The 21376-nt window shown below is 35.1% G+C and overlaps 2 protein-coding genes across 2 annotated transcripts; both read left to right on the forward strand.

Moving 5' to 3' along the window:
• The first annotated feature begins 1882 nt into the window (after positions 1-1882).
• On the forward strand, positions 1883-9820 carry LOC106069158 (multiple epidermal growth factor-like domains protein 6). The gene is made up of 7 exons (XM_056028876.1): positions 1883-2037; positions 4234-4371; positions 4902-5048; positions 5873-5971; positions 6782-6901; positions 7249-7410; positions 9533-9820. The coding sequence occupies exons 1-7, from the start codon at positions 1986-1988 to the stop codon at positions 9664-9666; spliced, it is 852 nt and encodes a 283-aa protein (XP_055884851.1). The 5' UTR covers positions 1883-1985; the 3' UTR covers positions 9667-9820.
• A 747-nt stretch (positions 9821-10567) lies between these two features.
• LOC106069157 (uncharacterized) lies at positions 10568-20812 on the forward strand. The gene is made up of 6 exons (XM_013228764.2): positions 10568-10718; positions 12352-12436; positions 14672-14866; positions 16375-16491; positions 17577-17840; positions 20604-20812. Exons 2-6 carry the CDS (start codon positions 12367-12369, stop codon positions 20660-20662), a joined length of 705 nt encoding a protein of 234 aa, XP_013084218.2. The 5' UTR covers positions 10568-10718; positions 12352-12366; the 3' UTR covers positions 20663-20812.
• Positions 20813-21376: the final 564 nt, after the last annotated feature.

Consider the following 21376-nt stretch of genomic DNA (forward strand, 5'->3'; position numbering starts at 1 on the left):
CGTAAGTTAATTAACACAAGCGTACTAACAAAGAGATTTAAAAAAACATAAATATTGGCTTTTATTTCGTTAGTTGTTAAAATGAAAAGAAATATTAAAGTAAACATAAAACGAAAAATCAAGACAACAATTTCCCATTAACCTGGTTGGAAACTAAAATGACCATTTTTCTAAATACATTTTCATCTCAATATCAAAACATTCCTACTCCATTTCCATCACTTTAAACCATCTGGGAAACAAATATCATAGAATCATGTTAAAATATCAATTTCCACTGTTCCAGTGACGCCGCTGTTATGTCTTAAATATTTTCAAAACCGAAGATCTTAATTCCTGTTTTCTTGAGATAAGAGAGTTCTTGTGCTATTTCATTCAAAGTTTCCTACCAGGAATGTCAGAGAGAACGTTGAATGTTATCATGAAAGAATTGTAAAGTAGATCTTATCATTAAATGTCAATAGAAGTCAATAGTAAGATAGTAATGACTTCCATTATTAAATAACGCCACGTCGAACAGGAAGAGAAAAGAATGTCAGTACTTAAAAGAGTTGCAAAGAATACAATACGCAATGCATTATTTATGTATAAAAGTATTATTTGTAAAGAAAATGTCTTTTAAGTCTTTGGAATTAAAATGACTGTAAAATGCCCCTAGCAAAAAAAAAAGTCTTTCAAAATCTTTGGAATTAAAATGAATGTAAAATATTCCTTTAAAAGAAAAGTCTTTTGAATGAAAAAGAATGTAAAATACTCCTTGTAAAGAAAAGGTCTTAAAGACATCATTGTAAAGACAATGTTTAGAAAGATATCATTGTAAAATATATCTGTCTAATTATTATAGACATGTTTTGTTATTAAATGACATGGAAAAAGAAGTACTTCTGCCGGTTCGACGTTGTACACACACACTCACACATTCACTCACACACACACACACACACACAGAAGAAAGTTCTTACAAATAGAGACATACGTAAACACACACACAGTGTAATAGGTGATTGTCCGAGTCAAGTAATAACTTCGTATAAAACTGTATTGACATATCTCAACACTCTCATTGAAGTGATTAAAATAATATTTTGTGTTCAATTCGTTTGATTTGTTTGTGTTTTTTTTTTCTACATTTTGAGCTTTCCTTCAGAACTGAACATTTTTACGTCCTAGTTCAAACCCCCTGGACGGAATGAAAGTGGGCAGTGTTCGAACTCAGAACAATCAGAACGATAGTCCCAAGCGCAAACCACCCGACTAGTCAGCCTTCCTATAACAATGGCAGAGAGAAGGGATGTAACTCTAGTTAACCGTTCACATTACATCCTGGCTACATCTTATTCTTGTATGAATGATGACAAACTTCTTGTGGATCAGTTTAACTGAGTACTTTTACAACGCAACTTCTTGTTTGACTTTTTTTTTTCAACATTGATGTAACAATTACAAATCTTGGTATATTTTAGAAAGCTTCTATCAACTCACTCGGTATGTCTGTATGTGTGATAAAAAGTTTGAATCCGTTATTTCTCCCACACCCATTCTCGGATCAAGTTAAAACTTTACACAATAATTCATTGGCATAGACAAGACATGAATCACGTTTCCAACATAAGCAATTAGATCAAGTCTGAATGTTTTGGATGATGAGAACCCGCAATTCACATTAAATAGGCAAAAACGTTTTAAAAAAAGAGGATTATATAGTGAATTAACGTCTGTATTTTATAAGATAAGAAAAGATAAGATATAACACCTACATTCAAATACGTACATGTATATGTTTATATAGGCCTGTTCTTTCAAACTGCGCATCAGTCGGATAAACCCGATTGCTCTAAAATAGGCGCTACTTGAAAAACTTTTTTTTCTTATTTTCCAGGATCATTCAAAAGATCTGTCTACTATAATAAAACATTGAATAAGTATTGCTAGATCTAGACTCTATTTATTAGTAAAATACATCTTGACTTTCACTACACAATACGATGAGATTAGTTGCAGTAATTCAAGTGTCTTTTTTGTGCACTTGTTTACAGGGTTAGTATTTTTCGTCTAGAGCTTTGAACAGCAGGCGAAGTCAATCAGCTTTGAATTATTAAACTTCTTTACAAATCTATATCAATAAACAACTTTGAAGATGACCAAGTGTCACTTCTGAAGTCTGAAATAACTACGTGTGTGCATGGACAATTGTTATAAAATAAAATTTAAAAACTTAATGATAATAAAAAGCCAGTCAAATCTTTATAGATTTACAAAATTTTCATACTTTTAACAATGTTTGATTGCACCGACCTATTTGGACTTAACAATGTTGAATTGTATTGAATGTATCTACTTGTACCACGATCTTTGTGTTCTCTCCCTTTCGTACAACACAAAACACAAAGTCATTTGTGCCAACACATTGAGCATATTAAAATATTAAATCTCATGTCTTTTAGACCATCATTCCGCCAACTTGACACTTTTTGTTTTTGAATTGAATTTATTTTGAGTGTTCATGAGCCCAGGTTCATTGGACCTCTTCACGCCAGGGCTTCTACTCCACTGATGTCAGAAATAAAGCTATTTAAAACATATTAACTGAATAGTTACAACTTCAACAATTGTTCCTCGATAATTGGAAATTTCGTGTCATAAAGAGATAATCTTCTTTTTGCCATTCTTATGGAGTAGAACTTTCATATCTAGGCCTAGACTGGTCCCATAAGGGTGTTATTGCCGGAAGTGGTAATGGTTAAAAGCACTTCAGTACAAATAAAATACTTCCATTGACATGCGTCTCAACTCCTGGTCATCTCGTGTGTCTTAGACATTGGGTCCGGCGGAACAACGTTAACTAAGAGAAGATGCGACATAGGCGAGTAACTGGCGCCTAAATGTGAGCTTCTGGAAGGAGGGGTTCGTAAGCCTTGGATAAGAAAACTTTGAATTCAAACCTCTGCTGTCTTGCAGCTATACCTAAGCAAGAGACGGCTTTGGAAGCCAACTTTGACAAAAAATCAAGTGGTTACGACCCTTAGGCAGCGTGCAGCACACAAAGCTACACCCTGGCAAGAGTATGAGACCACAGGATTCAGAGAATGACCAGCATATGGAAGAAATCTAGCATACTTTTAATCTTTAATGCCCTTGTATTTGCTAGATATTTCAATTATAAAATATTTCTTTACTAGTTATGGGCATTTGATTTTAAAAATGATTGATAATATATTAAAGGATATTTTTGGTCGGGGACACTAGTATACATTATGTGCATTTCATAGGTATATCCAGCGGAGGATAGAACTATCTATATAGTTTATGATACCTAGTCATGGTGGGTTGGTCGTTGTGCTGTCCACATGACACCCTGCTTGTTAAGTAAAGTAAAGTTCAACGGTTAACGAGCAGGGTGTAATGTGGCCGGCACAACGACCAACCGACTTTGCTTTCCCTAACTAAAATCAGGTACCCATTAGGGCTGGGTGGACTCGACGGCGACCTAAAAATCCCGACATTCGAACCCAGGACCCTAGGTTTAGAAGCCAAGCGCTTAACCACTCAGCCACCGCGCTCGTTAACTGTTGTTCCATGTAACAGATGACTTCAATATTATCTGCCCCATAGATCGCAAGCTCTGAAAGGGAAACACAAATAAACTTAAAGTCATAGTGGGTAAGATTAAATAGCAAAGAATAAAAATTAAAATAAAAAAAAAAACAATAAATATATATTTATATAAAAATTTTATAAAACAAAGCTAATCTAAGAGAAAACAATCACTCAAATACTGCTACATCTATGAATACCGCAATATTTATCTAATTTTTCTATGTAAAACTAATTCAATTACCACTTAATAATTAACTATCTTATTGTTGTTGTTTTTTATTGATACAGGTATTTTTATGGACAATGAATAATTGTTGAAAGTTCTCAGCTTATCCGAAAATGGGAGGTGGGAGAAATAGCGTGTACACAATGTGTACCAGACTGACAGAGTGAGTTCATATTAGCTTTGGAAAAGGCAATAAAGCCAGACAAAGATCTAAAAATCTAAGTGTAATCTTTTTTTATTAGATTTTGTAGAAGACCATTTCTTCCCCCTTTTTAACGCTTACCGGTAGTCGGATCCGGTGTGTAGTCTGTATATCGCCCTCATTATAGCTAATGGATGCCGTGTATAACTCTGAAATTAATATTGTTTTTTAACTTCTAGCAAATATTCTCTTGTTCTGAATATCTCAGCTTGTACAAAATCAAAGTGGGGAGAGAACTGCGAGAGAAACTGTAACGGTCGATGTTTCAACAGGTCATGTGATGCCATTACTGGACTCTGTGACCAGGGATGTTTGGGTTACACAGGTCCACCTAAGTGTTTAGGAAGTAGGTCTTTTTATTGTTAAGTAACAATTGTATTAGAGGAAATGAGAGAGAGAGAGAGTTCGAACGAGCAAAAGTGTAAGAAAGAGAGAGATATACAAAGAGAAATAGAGAGGGAGGGAGAGAGAAAGAAAGAGAAAAAGAGTAGAAGAAAGAGACAGATAAAATCAGAGAGATAGTTACCAACAGAAAGAAAGATTATAGACAGAGAGAATGATAAACAGGAGAAGAGAAAGACGAAAAGACAGAGAGAGAAAGAGAGAGAGAGAAAAAGAAAGAGAGAGAAAGAGAGCGAGAAAGAGAGACATGGCCAGACTATGAGAGAAAGAGAGAGAGAGAGAGAGAGGAAGAGTGACTAAGAAACATAAAGAGAAATAGCCATTGAACAAGGATGATAGAAATGTTAAGCAAGAAAGCGACCATTAGACAAAATAAAAGTTAAACTTAGCCGAAGCATTGAGCTATTTCCTGCACCAAATGTCTGACAGATAGCACGCAATATTGAACCTCTATCTTTTTGCCACTCCCTAAAGATTGCAAACTTGGCTACTACGGTTTGAACTGTGCCACGCGATGCCCAGAGAACTGTAAAGAAGACGTATGTGACCCTAACAGCGGCCGATGTTTTCTCTGTGCGTTTGGTTACAAGATGAGTCCAGTCAGTAACTTGTGTGATACAGGTAAACAAGTCACCTTAGTTTCGTTTGTATTGCTCTTTTTACAAAGCTTTATATCAACTCAGTCTGTCTGTCTGTCTGGGTGGAATCTTGTTCACATTATTGCTTCCACTTCCTTTCCTCGAATCTTTTACAGCAAGCAATGTTTAACTAGTTTCTATAATTAAAAAATGACGTAATGTTTTCTGATAGCACAAATACCAAAAGTTTGAACCTATGTGGAAACGGATATTTCAAAACATTCAGATATTTTCGAAATGTCCCTGTGTTGTGGTCGGTCGTTGACTTGTAGCATCAAACTGCTGGTTGACAACTAAACCCGCTGTAAAATTTGAAATAACTTGAATAAATTCTTTGTGAACAATACTACATATAACTTTTATTACACTACAGACAAAATTTTAACTTAGGGTGAAATACACAAAATGTAGAAGGCTTTAGTATTAATGCAAAATAGTTTTTTGAACAAAGTCTATAAAACACTTTTTTTCCCTCTGTCATTCTGGAGTTGTCTGTGTTACCCAAGACAGCTGACGACAATGCCGTTTATCTTTCATTATTCACACTACATAGACACCAAGCAATCGCTAACCTGTTCCCACCGTCACCATAGAAACACACAGACACACACACTCCTTAGCACCCAGTATTTTTTTTTGCTAACATATATTATGCATATATATTTGGTGACTTAAATATGATGAAGCTTCAATGGTGGTTATGGTGTCTAGAATACAAGAATATATATCAAGCCGATTGACATTTTAAAATATTTCTTGAGACTTATTTTGAAAACGGCTTTAATCCACCTAATTATCAATGGACAGAGTGTGACTCCGGCACTTGGGGACTGATGTGCAACAGTACCTGCTCAGAGGAGTGCCAGGGGGACTGCTATCCAGCTAATGGATCTTGTTTAAGTCCAGGTTAGTTTAACAGTACATTACGTTTTGAAGCAGGACTCATTTTGTTATTTTTAGTGCAGAATTTTGTCCATATCAAAGAATAAAATAAAATGACATCTCTCTCTGTTGTCTTTTTATTTAATTAAATATTTGTACAAAGCTAAAACTCTGTCTGTCTGTCTGTCTGTCTGGTAAAACGTTTGTGCACATCATATCTCCCACACCTAAATCTCGGCACAAAATGAAAATGTTCACAATTATTTCTTGTTCCAGACAAAAAAGAATCAATACAAAACAAAATTAACGAATTAGTTAACTATTGGTAATTTATTTTTTTATTTGGTAAGGGAAAGGAATTTTACTTCACACATGTGGTGGCATAAGTTATATTTTGTGTAGAGAAATAGGTTTTGGTTATACGGTTTCAAAATAACAATAGCAATTCAATACAAAAAATTCTATTTTCATAAGCCCTTCGCTGGCGCAGTGGTTAGTGTATTGGCTTAAGGAGATCGAATTGAAGTCGTGCAACTTACAAAAACTAATTGCATTTAAAAAGCGATCACAGTAACAAGAACAGAGTTACCTCCTTCTTTCTCCCCTCTATCTTACCCAAATAGTCCAGTTAAGTAGTAGGATCATAGCGCGTTGAGAGAGCTAAAACTAAAAGCATGCAATTGCGCGAAACAAAATCAATTGGTAAAGATAATATCTAACGGCGCAGATTTATTATTGTTAGTCTAGCTCTATTAAAAATGACCCGAACCAGAATAATGGATACAATTTTACTTCAGAATGTTCTCAAATTGTTGCTACATTGTGTTCTCCCAGTGTGCCCACACGGGAAATGGGGAGACAACTGCCACAAGACTTGCAGCAGACGATGTCACAACAGAACATGCAATAGTGTGACAGGAGTCTGTGAATGCAGATCTGCATTTTGTCATGAAAGTAGGTTATTTATTTTTTTCAAAAGATCATTGGTTAAATGTATTAAGCTAATGTAATGAAATTAGCACAAAAAAAGGTGTACCAATTATGTAATTATAAATACTAACAATCACAAGTATTTTATAATAATATACTACTATTTCCTAGATGAAGATTCTATATATATATAAGTCAATCACAAACCAAAGGGTAATCTAGAGAAATGTAAAATGAACAAACCTAATATAATCTTCCACCAAAGCCAACAATATTAAATAGTACATTAGTTATTCCCAGCAATCATTATTGGTCTCAACATCAATATTATAACAGACATATTTCAACATACATTTTTTATTTATTTTCAGAGGCGGAGAGTCTCCCGCCCACATCGTGGGTTACTTTGTTTAAGCAATCGCTCCAACTCCTCCATTTCTACGCCCTGTTGGCCGCTGTGGCTGTAGTCTGCGTGTACGTCTGGCTTCTTGGGAAGAGAGAAGTCCGAGATTTTTCAATAATAAAGTTAAAAAGTAAGATTCAAACAAAATACACAAACCAAATAATGATATCTCTAAGACTTCTAGCTCTATTAATAAAACAAGGTATTTTTCTTTGTACAGCATGTATTCACAATGATGAGCGAATCTTTGGCTTTAGACTTCTTGCGGAAACCAGAGAGAGAGAGAGAGCGAGCTCTTGATTACTTCTGAGAGACCTTAAAGAAAAGGCTGTAAAGATGGGGAGGGGGAACATTTCTTTTAACAATGTGTGGGCTGTAGATGGGACGTTGCTGGTAATACCATGGGGCAGTATATGCTAGAGATAGAATAAGAAAAAAAAATACTTCATAACTTCTAGAGTGATTCATCTTTACAGAGCATTACGCTGATAGTAATTCTATTTCTCTACTTTTGACCAGACTGTACACATCTTTCTTTCTTAGATAGTAATTCTTTTTCTCTACTTTGGACCAGACTGTACACATCTTTCTTTCTTAGATAGTAATTCTATTTCTCTACTTTGGACCAGACTGTACACATCTTTCTTTCTTAGATAGTAATTCTATTTCTCTACTTTTGACCAGACTGTACACATCTTTCTTTCTTAGATAGTAATTCTTTTTCTCTACTTTGGACCAGACTGTACACATCTTTCTTTCTTAGATAGTAATTCTATTTCTCTACTTTGGACCAGACTGTACACATCTTTCTTTCATAGATAGTAATTCTTATTCTCTACTTTGGACCAGACTGTACACATCTTTCTTTCTTAGATAGTAATTCTTATTCTCTACTTTGGACCAGACTGTACACATCTTTCTTTCATAGATAGTAATTCTTTTTCTCTACTTTGGACCAGACTGTACACATCTTTCTTTCTTAGATAGTAATTCTATTTCTCTACTTTTGACCAGACTGTACACATCTTTCTTTCTTAGATAGTAATTCTATTTCTCTACTTTGGACCAGACTGTACACATCTTTCTTTCATAGATAGTAATTCTATTTCTCTACTTTTGACCAGACTGTACACATCTTTCTTTCTTAGATAGTAATTCTATTTCTCTACTTTTGACCAGACTGTACACATCTTTCTTTCTTAGATAGTAATTCTATTTCTCTACTTTGGACCAGACTGTACACATCTTTCTTTCATAGATAGTAATTCTATTTCTCTACTTTTGACCAGACTGTACACATCTTTCTTTCTTAGATAGTAATTCTATTTCTCTACTTTTGACCAGACTGTACACATCTTTCTTTCTTAGATAGTAATTCTATTTCTCTACTTTGGACCAGACTGTACACATCTTTCTTTCATAGATAGTAATTCTATTTCTCTACTTTTGACCAGACTGTACACATCTTTCTTTCTTAGATAGTAATTCTATTTCTCTACTTTGGACCAGACTGTACACATCTTTCTTTCTTAGATAGTAATTCTATTTCTCTACTTTTGACCAGACTGTACACATCTTTCTTTCTTAGATAGTAATTCTTATTCTCTACTTTTGACCAGACTGTACACATCTTTCTTTCTTAGATAGTAATTCTATTTCACTACTTTTGACCAGACTGTACACATCTTTCTTTCTTAGATAGTAATTCTATTTCTCTACTTTGGACCAGACTGTACACATCTTTCTTTCTTAGATAGTAATTCTATTTCTCTACTTTTGACCAGACTGTACACATCTTTCTTTCTTAGATAGTAATTCTATTTCTCTACTTTGGACCAGACTGTACACATCTTTCTTTCTTAGATAGTAATTCTATTTCTCTACTTTGGACCAGACTGTACACATCTTTCTTTCATAGATAGTAATTCTATTTCTCTACTTTGGACCAGACTGTACACATCTTTCTTTCTTAGATAGTAATTCTATTTCTCTACTTTTGACCAGACTGTACACATCTTTCTTTCATAGATAGTAATTCTATTTCTCTACTTTTGACCAGACTGTACACATCTTTCTTTCTTAGATAGTAATTCTTATTCTCTACTTTTGACCAGACTGTACACATCTTTCTTTCTTAGATAGTAATTCTATTTCTCTACTTTTGACCAGACTGTACACATCTTTCTTTCTTAGATAGTAATTCTATTTCTCTACTTTTGACCAGACTGTCCAATTCTTTCTTTCATAAACAGTTTGTCGTCTACGTCCCAAGGAGACCAGGTCAGAGAACATCACAGCGAAGTCGTCAGAAAACACGACCACATCTAGGCCAGTGTATTTCTCCTCAGTAGCTACAGAACATTCTTCATATACCTCCATTCTTTAGAGCTATATAAAATGTCTAAAAAAAAATTCTACATTGTTTATATACAAGTTACTTTAATCTTTGTTTAATCGATGTTTAATCTATGTTTAATCGATGTTTACTTTTTTCTGTAGCTTTAAATTCTATTTTGTGTGAGTGTAGTAATGTCATATAAGTCTTTTTTTTTAAATAAAAAGCTTTTATAACTCTTTTTGTCTGTCTGTCTGTCAGATAAAAGGTTTGTACACGTTTTTTCTCTCACACCCGTTCCCCCCCCAATACTTATATATAGTATTTATAGTAGGCTATACAATTCCCCCCCCCACACACCAAAAAAAAAATAAGTTTAATGATTCTGACTATCTTATAAACGCAACTTGCGAACTAGGGATGGCTGCCTGATGGTATTATATAAGTTCGGAACATGTCGTCTCGATGGTTTCGGGTTCAAACCTGTGGACCGCAATCCTCCACCCCAGACATTATGATATTTGTGATATAAAAAATAAATACAAACAAGACTTAATCCCAAACCGGATGGACACATAATGACTATCGCTCTTTACATACAAAAGTACGTTTAAACATACAAAACATCATTATGTGCCATTCTTTTTAAAAACATAATAAGAGGACGAAATTTGACTTTAAGATTTCGAGCCAAAATGATTCACGCCAATACGGCTGTGTTAAAACGACCATCGCGCCTAAATGACTGCGCCGAAATGTTCTGCTTCGAAATCGACCTCATGCAGACAACTGCTATGTTTGCGCTGGATGAGGCAAAATATGTAGATCAAAGCTAAGACTGCTTAGGATCATGGAATACTGCACTCCTTATAAAACTTGGGACTCGAAGACTAACCTATGTTTTTTTATGAAGGATATTCCCGATTTTGGGGACATTTCAATTTAGGCGTGTTTGTACCAAAGTATTTGGTGCGGCATGGCAGTCCAGAGGAATTGATAAGGATTGAAAAACCAATGTAATTTCTCTGAACTATGGTGCACAATGTCACATTTTTTAAAGATATTTGGTGTCTTTTAAACGAAAAATGATGTAATATTAAACGGTATGATAACTGGGGCTTCATTTCATTTTCATTCTAGTACAAATAAATATAGGCCTTTGAACATTAATCACTATATATAAGTTTAAGTCTATTTTTTTAAATTATTCTTAAATACTTAAATTTTTGAAACTAGACTAGAATGTCTAGATGATAGTCAGATAGTAGATCTAGATCTCACTTCTAGAGCCAATACCCTTTTCTAGATTAATGTAAAGATATACTGTACATGATATCCGATAAAAATTCTAAATCTAAAAGCTGGGTTTATTTCTGAACATCTGGATGTAGATCTAGGTTTCTAGATAAAATCTTCTCTACGTCCAATGTAATTCTTAAAATCACTAAAATTACTGACAATTCAAAATAGAAGACTAAAAAGTAAAGTCGCAAAACACACACACACATGCGCAAACACACACATACACAAAACTAAACCATAAAATACAAATACAAAAGCTTGGTGCTAAGATTGTCTGTAATCACTAGGGGGGGGGGGGGAGGTGGTTGACTGGATAAGTGCTTAGCTTCCGAACCTCCGGTCCTAGGTTCAAATCTCGGTGAAGACTGGGATTTTGAGGGTGCCACTGAGTCCCTCCAACTCTAATGGGTACCTGACTTTGGCTGGGGAAAGAAAAGGCTGTTGGTTGTTATGCTGGCCACATGACACGTTAACCGTTAGCCAAAGAAACAGATGAGATTTTCATGTACCCTATAGATCGAAAGGTCTGAAAAGGACACTTTATTTTTTACTATGAACTCACGAGTTAGACCATTACGATCTAACTATTTGTTAAGATAACAGATAAACAGAATCTATTTAGTCAATCGAAACACGACAATCACTTCATTACACACAAACACATAATCTAATATATAGATATATAAGTGGCTCTTTTTGAAAGACCATTAGTGACTAATGTACGAATAAACACATATTGAACAATTCTTTTTATTGCATTCATTTGACAAAATGTTTATATAAAATCATATCTATGTGTTAAAGACAAATATTTATAATACACACTACACGCTGTGGCCATTATGCAGTGGTAAGACACTGTAAGGCTTATTTTCTTGATTGTTGTGTCAAGTTCGCATGTTTAATTTGACAAATAAAAGGTTCTCATCTAGAGCATCCAAAGAAGCCGTTACACTTTGATGTATTTTGAACCTTCAAGGGCGTTAATAGAGCTCTTTTGATTGATTGACGTTGAGGTAGACAAACAAGAAATAGCTTCACACTGAGACCACTAAAAACCCTTTCAAAATAATGATGTATGAGCTGATAACTTACAGAGACACGCTAAGAGCTAACAGCATTGAAAGCAAATAATATTAATGTTAGGATAGTATAATGATACGTTTCGTGATTTTCTAATAATGCGTCATTTATAATTAGAAAGCTGCTCTTTCACACCGTGTTACATATGAGAAAAAGACAATCTAATATAGTGTACTGTTCTAAACTAATGTTTTGTTAATTAGTTTCCTTTTGTAATTTTTTTGAATTCCGATGTTTCATATTGAATTCTCTTTAAACAACTCCCACTATCCTATAGATGATTGTTCAACAGGAAGTGAATCAAAGCAAATAGTACTTCATAATCTTGCTACTTCTGTTCTCTCTCTCTAGGTCTTGCCACTACATATGTACAGCAGGGACAGACTGGTGCTCATCTTTCTCTGCTTGAACAGCTGTACCAGATATTCCTCTGGAGGTGAGACGGTTAGGTCACATCTTTAAATCAAAGTAACCTCCCAGTCACAGTGCCCTTTGTTTCCAAGTAACACTATGACAATGTATGTGATACTGTAGTCAAGCGTTGGTCATTGGTTTACACAGCCACATTGGCGGTATGCTGTAATAGTAGGCTGGTCATTTTGTATACGCTATTTGAACACTATATTTCATGTCCGTCTGACTGATTGCTTTATTCTTCTAATTTAACTTTATATATAGCATGCAGGGCTTTAAATAGTCCCCCTTCTGCCAAATACGTAACCTTTGCACCTATCACTTAACTCATTTTATCGACATATCAGTGAGTTTATCAGTACATTGCATTACAATAACATTTCTGGCGAGACAAAACAAGCTCATGGACTATCACACGTGTATTGTGACTGCCATTTATAACCTGTTCATTGTGTGTTTGTTTTCTTATACAAGAGCAAATAAATAATAAATAAATTAAAGCTCTTATATAGCGCTAATTTCATGCTTATAGCATGCTCAATTTCATTTGAGAACCAGTGTGGGGAGGGGGTATCTGGGAGAAGGTTTTTCCGTGCTGCCGTGCCGTGCTGCGCTCAGTAAACACAATTCTGCTCAAGTCGGGTGTCGAGCCTAGAGCCCCTTTCATAGCCAATTCTTAGCCTCTTGACCACGCTTCCCAAAATTGAAGAGCTCGTTTGAAGAGCTCAGTGTATCAAAACCCACGTAAGATCTTTGACTATTAGTTTTTTTATGCTGACCTCCTTCAGGAACAGACAAAGTTGAGGAAAGCAAGAGCAGCTTCGAGTGAGAAAAAAACACTAAGACAAACGATGGTGATTAAAAAAAAAGAAAAAGCTTATCTAAAGGGGAAGAACTCTGTTGTTCAAACTATATCTACCTTATTCAAAATCAAACAAAATAATACATTACCAATAATTGATTGACTAATCGAGTATTTTTGTTAAATGATTCATGTTCTGTTAGGTACAATAAATAATAGTTTAAAGAATAAACTTTATCGAAGAATGCGTGAGGGAAAAATAGCGTTAAAATTATTTAAGGGGACTTAACCCAGCAAATTTAGCTATATCTGTGAATGCTAAAGTAGTTTCCCATGTTGCAATTTCACAAAATAACGAATCACTGTAATTATTTGTCTAATTGGTTACTTTTTTACTCATGTCTTGTCTATGTCAATGAATAATTGTGCAAAGTTTCAGCTAGATCCAAGAATGGGTGCGGGAGAAATAACGTGTACACACTTTTACCAGACAGACAGACAGACTGAGTGGGGAAAGATTAGAATATGGTCTAGGTTACCACAACCAAATAGTGTCAGGTGGCTGAGCACTTACGAGCGTCTTGACCAATTGACCTTTAACCAGACGATTTTAAATTAAATTTCTGGTAAATGTTTTTTTTTCAAATAGTCAGGTTAAGATAGAAGTTCACCTTCCCAGATTTAAATAGCTTGTTCGACATACTTTTTAACTAATATTAACCGTTAACCACAGATGCAGACGATTTTGTGTCATTACATTTCTGACTCCTTGATCTATAGGTGTTGAAATAAAGATGTACATTTTTTAATATGTGACTTCAATTGGAAGTTACATTCAAAACCAACAGCATTCTCAAGTATGCTTGCTGATATTTTGTATTTACATACGGAGCACAATTTCAATCATTCATTTATTATTTTGAAATTATTTTACAAGATTTGAGAAAAAAAAAAGTAGCTAGACTTAGTTCTAAAACGATTAGTTTGACAACAATGGCCTTGTGCTATACAATGGAACCTAATAGTGACTTCTAAGACAGGAATGGCGGTGTTGAGAATACGCAGGGCTTGGTGCCCACCGTTCGAATGAGGTCTAAACTAAACGTACCTAAATGGTTGCCTGGTCGTGAGGTTTGCGCGCTGGACTATCGTTAGGACTTATCGTTGGTCCCGGATTCAAACCGTGCCGCTCCCATCCTCCGTCGTCCTGCGGGAGGTTTAAACTAGGAAGTAAATTCTCTTCAACTCTAAAGGAACATCAGAAACATGTCAAACTTTTTACAAACAAACAATGGATAACTAATATTCTCCAAGGATTTCATCTGTTCATTCTTATACATATATAACAAAACATTCATTACCAGTAAATCATAGAAACCCATGTGTGACTGCTTTGATCAATACAACGATTTTGTTGGTAAGCTAAGAGTATTTGTATTTGTTTTTTTTTCTAAGAGTCTGACCCAGATGAACATATTGGTACCGATCTCGCGCGGCCACAAACCTCTGGCGACTGCCCGCCGATGAAGTGGGGGGAGAGGTGTCTGCAGCCATGCAGTAATGGATGCTTCAATTTCAGCTGTGAGAAAACGACGGGCCTTTGTAACAAAGGCTGCATGGGCTATTCAAACCCACCCCTCTGTGACGAAGGTAAGCTACATTAGTTTCATTATCAATTATGCAGTCCTATCTTTTGTTTCTCACTCCACGACATTTTGTTTCCCACTCCACGACATTTTGTTTCCCACTCCACGACATTTTGTTTCTTCAAGACGTTCACATTTTCATATAAATTTGAACCTCAACGCAGAGGCGTAGTGAGCAAAACGTACACCTGGGGCAAGGTACATTATTGGCGCCCCCCCCCTCCTTTTCCTATTTTCCATCAACATCACATAGAAATAAAGAATGCGTATGGCGCCCCCCTGAGGGTGGCACCCGGGGCATGGTGCCCCCCTCACTACGCCTGTGCCTCAAGGTACTTGTAGTATAACAAGGGTTAACGAAAATTGAAAGTAATATCCTGTTTCTAGAAAGCTTCTATCAACTCACTCTGTCTGTCTGTCTGTCTGGTAAAAAGTTTGTACACGTTATTTGTCTCACACCCAATCTAGGATTAATCTGAAATTTTGTATAATAATTTCTTTTACCTAAAAATACAAGAATTAAACATAAAAAGTAACAAAATTAGTTAATTAACTATTGGTTATTAATTATTTTTTATTTTGTATCTTGAACAAGGGAAAGAAATTGTGCTTGACAGATGTGGTGGTATAAGTCGAATTAGTTCCCCTGAGGACTCTCTGAGCCCTGATAGAATATTTTTTTTTAACGCATTAAAAAACGATCGTGTAAACCTTCACACAAATACCTCCTACGTCTCCCCCCCTCCCCCTTTCCCAACTGGTCCAGACAAGTGATAGGATCATAGAGCAATGAGTAAGGTAAAAGCTAAACAAATGCAATAGGTACACATATTTTGTTATGCTATACATATATTATGTCACGGGTGACTGTACATGTACTAATTGATACAATTACACTTAATATACGTTTTTTTTATTTAATTTATTTTTAAAGTATTTTTTATGTTTTTCTAGTTTTCTCACTTTTTTTATTTCAACAACTTTGAATCTACATTCGAATTGTTTTCAGACTATTTTGTCTTGTTATAATTGTTTTAAAAAGCGACCATTTTCTGAGAAAAAAATATAATGGGCGACTAGTTTTCTCCATTTTCATATTTAGATGTATAAAGCCAGGAGAATACCAGATTGTAGCCTTTGCACTGACATCAAATCTCTAATTATCATAGCACTGTCAGAACTTTTACATTAAAAGCAAAAAAAAAAAAAAAAAAAAAATCAGCTGTATAGCATGAAACATTATTTGTGGTTATAAGAGCACCCTTCGTACTGATCTTTATATCTTAACAAGTTTTTTAAAAGGGCTTAAAACTACGCCCTCTGTACTGAGCTTTATATTTAAACAAGTTTTTTAAAAGGGCTTAAAACTACGCCCTATGTACTCATCTTTATATCTTAACAAGTTTTTTAAAAGGGCTTAAAACTACGCCTTACGTACTAATATTTATGTCTCAACAAGTTGAACTCTAAATATATTTCTCTCTCCCCCCGTCACCTTGATGAATGTCACAGTCTGTCACAACAACACTTTTGGTAAGAACTGCCTTCGTTCCTGTGATAAGGAGTGTACATCTGTGGACAGAAGTGTAGACTTCTCATGCCACCACGTCTCCGGAAAGTGTCTTTTAGGTAAGTTTTTTTTTTCTTCTGAATTTCTATCCACTTTTAGACTTCTCATGCCATCTCTGATGTTGGTTGGTCGTTGTACTGGTCTCTTGGCATCTTCGTTGACACACGGCAATTAACGCAGGTGAGTTGGCATCATGTACGCTATACATCCAAATGTGGTTAAGGTACGTTTCCTTGACTATTGTTGAGTGGAACTCTATAGTGTGCATCTTGATGGTGTCGCCTGCCAACTGTCCTTTTCTTTACGCCCATCATTATACGTAGAATCCTGTAATTTCTAAACGGCCTTTGAAAGTCGAGAACAAAACAACTTAGGATATAAATTAAAACATTTAAATTATTGTAGAAATCCTTAAAAAAAACAAGAACTCCCCACTTACAAATATAACTCTCAGCAATGTAAAGATTGCTTCCCTTACACAGAATAAACACAGTGCATTTGATTGGCAGGCAGGGCTAGGGACACCATTCAACCTTTTTTTTAAGGGAACGTTATACAGGAGTCTCTTTAATATTTTAAACATGCATTTATTTTTTGTCTGATCAGAGTTTAAACAAGTAACCATTCCCTTTATAATGTTCGTTAAGTCTAAGTGCATGAGTGTCCAACACACTGTAATAGTCACTGGCATATCAATATAGACATTTATAGAACTGTATCATCGGTTCAAGCTGTTTATGTCCCTTTGTCCTATATCCCATCCCATTCTACTGATTAGCTCAATATAGTTCTTCATTTTTTTAATATGATTATTTTATTATTCCTTCCAGCGCGCTTTCTTACACAAGCATATACACTCGCGCACACACACCCCTAGAGAACTACGTTAAATCCAACTTTTGTTCCAACATTTTGTTTACTTCTACAGTGGACTTCGCCAAGCACGCACACACACACACACACACACACACACACACACACACACGCCTAGAGAACTACGTTAAATCCAACTTTTGTTCCAACATTTTGTTTACTTCTGCAGTGGACTTCGCCAAGCACGCACACACACACACACACACACACACACCCCTAGAGAACTACGTTAAATCCAACTTTTGTTGCAACATTTTGTTTACTTCTACAGTGGACTTCGCCAAGCACGAGAACGCCTACCATGCCAACGAAAATGGAGAGTACAGCCAGCTGCTGGTGGGGATTGGCGCCATCGGGTTCTTCGCGCTGCTGATGGCGCTGACCGTACTGTACGCACACAACGCCAACATTTACAGGCGAAAAGAAACCGACAGACAATCAGAGAACAGCTCCGTTATTGACCTTCCAGTACTGCCCGTACTACCCACCATGAAGACAGAGAAAAGTGACAGCCAGATGAACTTTTTCAGAGGAAGTAAGTCTTTGTGAAGCCTGGCAACTTTTGAATGAACTTAAAAATTACTTCTTTTTTTTTAAACAATGCCTCTATTTTTAGTCAGAACTAATGGAACCTGGATCCACCAACCTGGACAGTTGATTTCAAAAACGGCTTTAATGATTTTCCTAAAAATTGAACAGTTCATGTATAAAGCTTATTAAAGAATTACTAGCTTGTTGGCCAGATGGGGAAAACTCGAGTTTGACCGTTAGAATTTTTAAAAGTAAAAATTAAATAAATGTAAATCGGTTTGACTGGACTTTAAATTAAAAAAAAAAACATGGCGTAAACAGCCTTAGTGTTCCGAAATAATACAATAACAGGGTACATTTAAGGTTGCTTCAATTTTATAGAAATAGTAAATAAGCTTTTCTTAAATTTTGTTAACGTTCATCTGATATAGATTACATCTAGGTCTAGAGGGAGATCCAGATCTAGACTAGATCAGAAGTCTGGGTCTAGTATTAGAGCTAGATATCCATATAATGATAATAGCAATGAATAATCACAAAAGTACGATTTCCCGCTGGCTGACTTAGTAAATACACATCAAAATATCAACTTCGGGTTGTTTAATCATTTGTTAGGAATCTTGTAGATTACCCATATGATTTCTTTTTAGAAAGCTTATATCAACTCACTCTGTCTGTCTGCCCGTATGTCTGTCTGGTAAGAGATTTGAACCATATTTTTTCTCTATTTTTCCGATTTTTGGATCAAGTTAAAACTTTGCACAATCATTCATTAAGCCTTACAAGACATGAATAAATCACAAAAATTAAACAATAAGTTAATTTATTGTTGATGATTAATTATTTTTTTGGATTTCGAAATAAGGGGAATAAATGCTACTTAATAAGATATATATGAATTCAGTCCCCTTACGACTTTTTGACGCGTTTTTTTTCTCCCACTTCCAATTCACGAATCAAGTTCAAATTTTGAATAAATATTCTCTCATAGTCGATAACAATACAAGAATCAATTTAAAAATTAACCAAATAGTTGATCATTTAGAAATAATTATTACATTTTGTTTTATATAATAGAAAGGGATATAAACCCTGTAATTTTTAGATAAATGGCAGTACTTAGCGGTTTTTTCCCTTACACAAGCTTTGTTTTTTTTTAAGTATTATCTTTTTCTATTGCTTCTGCTTGTTGCAGTCTGGACCCTCTTCGCATTTAAAGTCGGGCTAGAGTATCAGTACGATAGATGTGATTCCGTTATATATTACAGTTTTAGCGTACAAGAGCAGAGCTAGAGTATCAGTACGATAGATGTGATTCCGTTATATATGACAGTTTTAGCGTACAAGAGCAGAGCTAGAGGATGTACAAAGAGCTCTTCGCTGTTCTTAGAATACATCTGATCTAAGGCATTTGTCAAATCTCTAAATGAAAGAGACTTACAGAGAAATCTTTTAACAATTCAGTAGATGATTTTGTGTTCTTTCAAGTAAGTCCATGTATTGTAATAAATTGTACCAGCGATGTCTAAACTACTACCCATGGACCACATACGACCTGTAGAAACTTTTGAAAACAGTGCAGAAAATCGGCATATTTAAAAATAAAGTGAAACAACAATATTGGCTCGGCATGTGTACGCGTTTCGTAAATCTAATCCTAATCTAAGGTTGAACATGAATGACTTATAGAATTATTATTTTATTCCCGCGACGTAGTATTCTGTCATGTAACTGTTAATGCTCTGTCGTTGGTTTGTAGTGGCAGATATCTAGTACAACTAAACCACCCATGTAGGTATTCAATTTTTAATGTAGAACTTACAAAAAACTTGAACAAACTTTATTATTAAATAAAACTAAATTCACTTTTATGAACAGTACACAAAGATTTAACTTGAAAGTAGATGTTTGTAGAAACTAGAAACTCAATAACTAGTTGCCTAATGAAACAGAAAGTTAACTCTCTGACAAGAAAATAAAAAAAATACTAAAAAAAAGCGTACTTGTATCAATTAGTTTGGATCATTCATGTAATTAAATTTGTAATAGATATAGACTAAAAATAAAAAAGCATTTATCAACATAAAAAGAAAGGGCGAACTCCATGAATGGAGTTATCAATATCCTACTGAAACTCATGGTCCAAGCCTTCTTAAGCCAACACGATAACCACTCTGCTGGTATAGAGCTTATGAACATGGAATATCTTATAGTTATCTATTGTTTCTATAGTCTCGTCCTACTTTTCAGGTTTGTGTTGACTAAGACTAAGACTATCTATAAAGGGGACTAATTCAGCTTATACCACCACTTCATTCAAAGGCAATTTCTTCCCTTGTTCGAGATGCCAAAAAGAATAATGTATTTCCAATAGTTCACGAATTGGTTAATTCTTTTTTATTGATTGATGAGTTCGAAGAAAAAAGAAATAATTGTGACAAATTTCAACTTGATCCGAGATTGGGTGTTGGAGAAATCACGTGTACATACTTTTTACCAGACAGACAGACAGACAGAGTAAGTTTATATAAGCTTTGTAAAACTACCGGTCATTTCTGAGTCATGTCTCTTGCTTGTACTTCCCTCTTCAACTGTCATCTTTATTTATTAACTGAATTAACCTTATGGTTTCATCAGATTATCCCTATTCTACACAACCAAAGCATCTGTCTATTGTTACACTCAACAAACATTGACACTCTCTCCATAACAGAGACACTTAAAGGTTGACATTAACATTTGGGTTTGGTTACTGTTTCTCTGACAGGTTCAACAAGTTTTGATCTCCAAGTTGACAATGACACAGGAAAAGAAACCGAAGTTTAAATTGACTTATTGTTTCCTGTACTGCTCGCCAAGTCCTCGTTCAACGCTGCTTCGGACTAGGACGCCATGACCTCTTGTTTGGATTGAAATAGACCAGATTATTATTGTGTAGATGTTGTACATTTCAATTATAAATTGTCATTCACATTATGACCTTTTTGTTTTGTATTGGGGGACAGAAAAGTATAAGGGAAGAAATAATGATGGGAGCTTCAAATATTAAAATTAAAAAAATATGATTAGATATTTTAGTTGTAAGGGGCAGCGTCGTTAAATAACTGCAGGCTCTAGGAAAAGTGAGTTTGGTGGCTTCCAATGAAATAGAAAAATAAATAGTTAAAAAAAAAATTAAACGCAATTTTTTAAAAACCTTATAACATTGTGCATAAGGTTCGCCATGTCTTCTCTAAAAAGAATTGTTAAATGTCCTGTGCGAGGCCCCCACCAATCGAAGGTCCTAGGCGGCTGTCTAGTTTGCCTATGCCTAAGGCGGCCCTATAAAGGTGTTAAAATTATAAAGTATTGTCCTGTAAAGAGGCAGATGTTTTTCCCGAGAGTTATGTCAGAAATATATCTGAAGAAGCCAAACATTTTAAAACAAGGTTACAAAGACAGTTTGTGTGGAAACACAAACTCAAAATCGGCCCCGAAGAAGTCCACGTAGAGTCTTTACCAGGATTCGAACACGGGAATCCGGTTCCAAGTGCTTTACCC

This window comes from Biomphalaria glabrata, chromosome 5, assembly GCF_947242115.1.
Source record: "Biomphalaria glabrata chromosome 5, xgBioGlab47.1, whole genome shotgun sequence".
In the NCBI taxonomy this organism is placed as follows: Eukaryota; Metazoa; Mollusca; class Gastropoda; family Planorbidae; genus Biomphalaria; species Biomphalaria glabrata.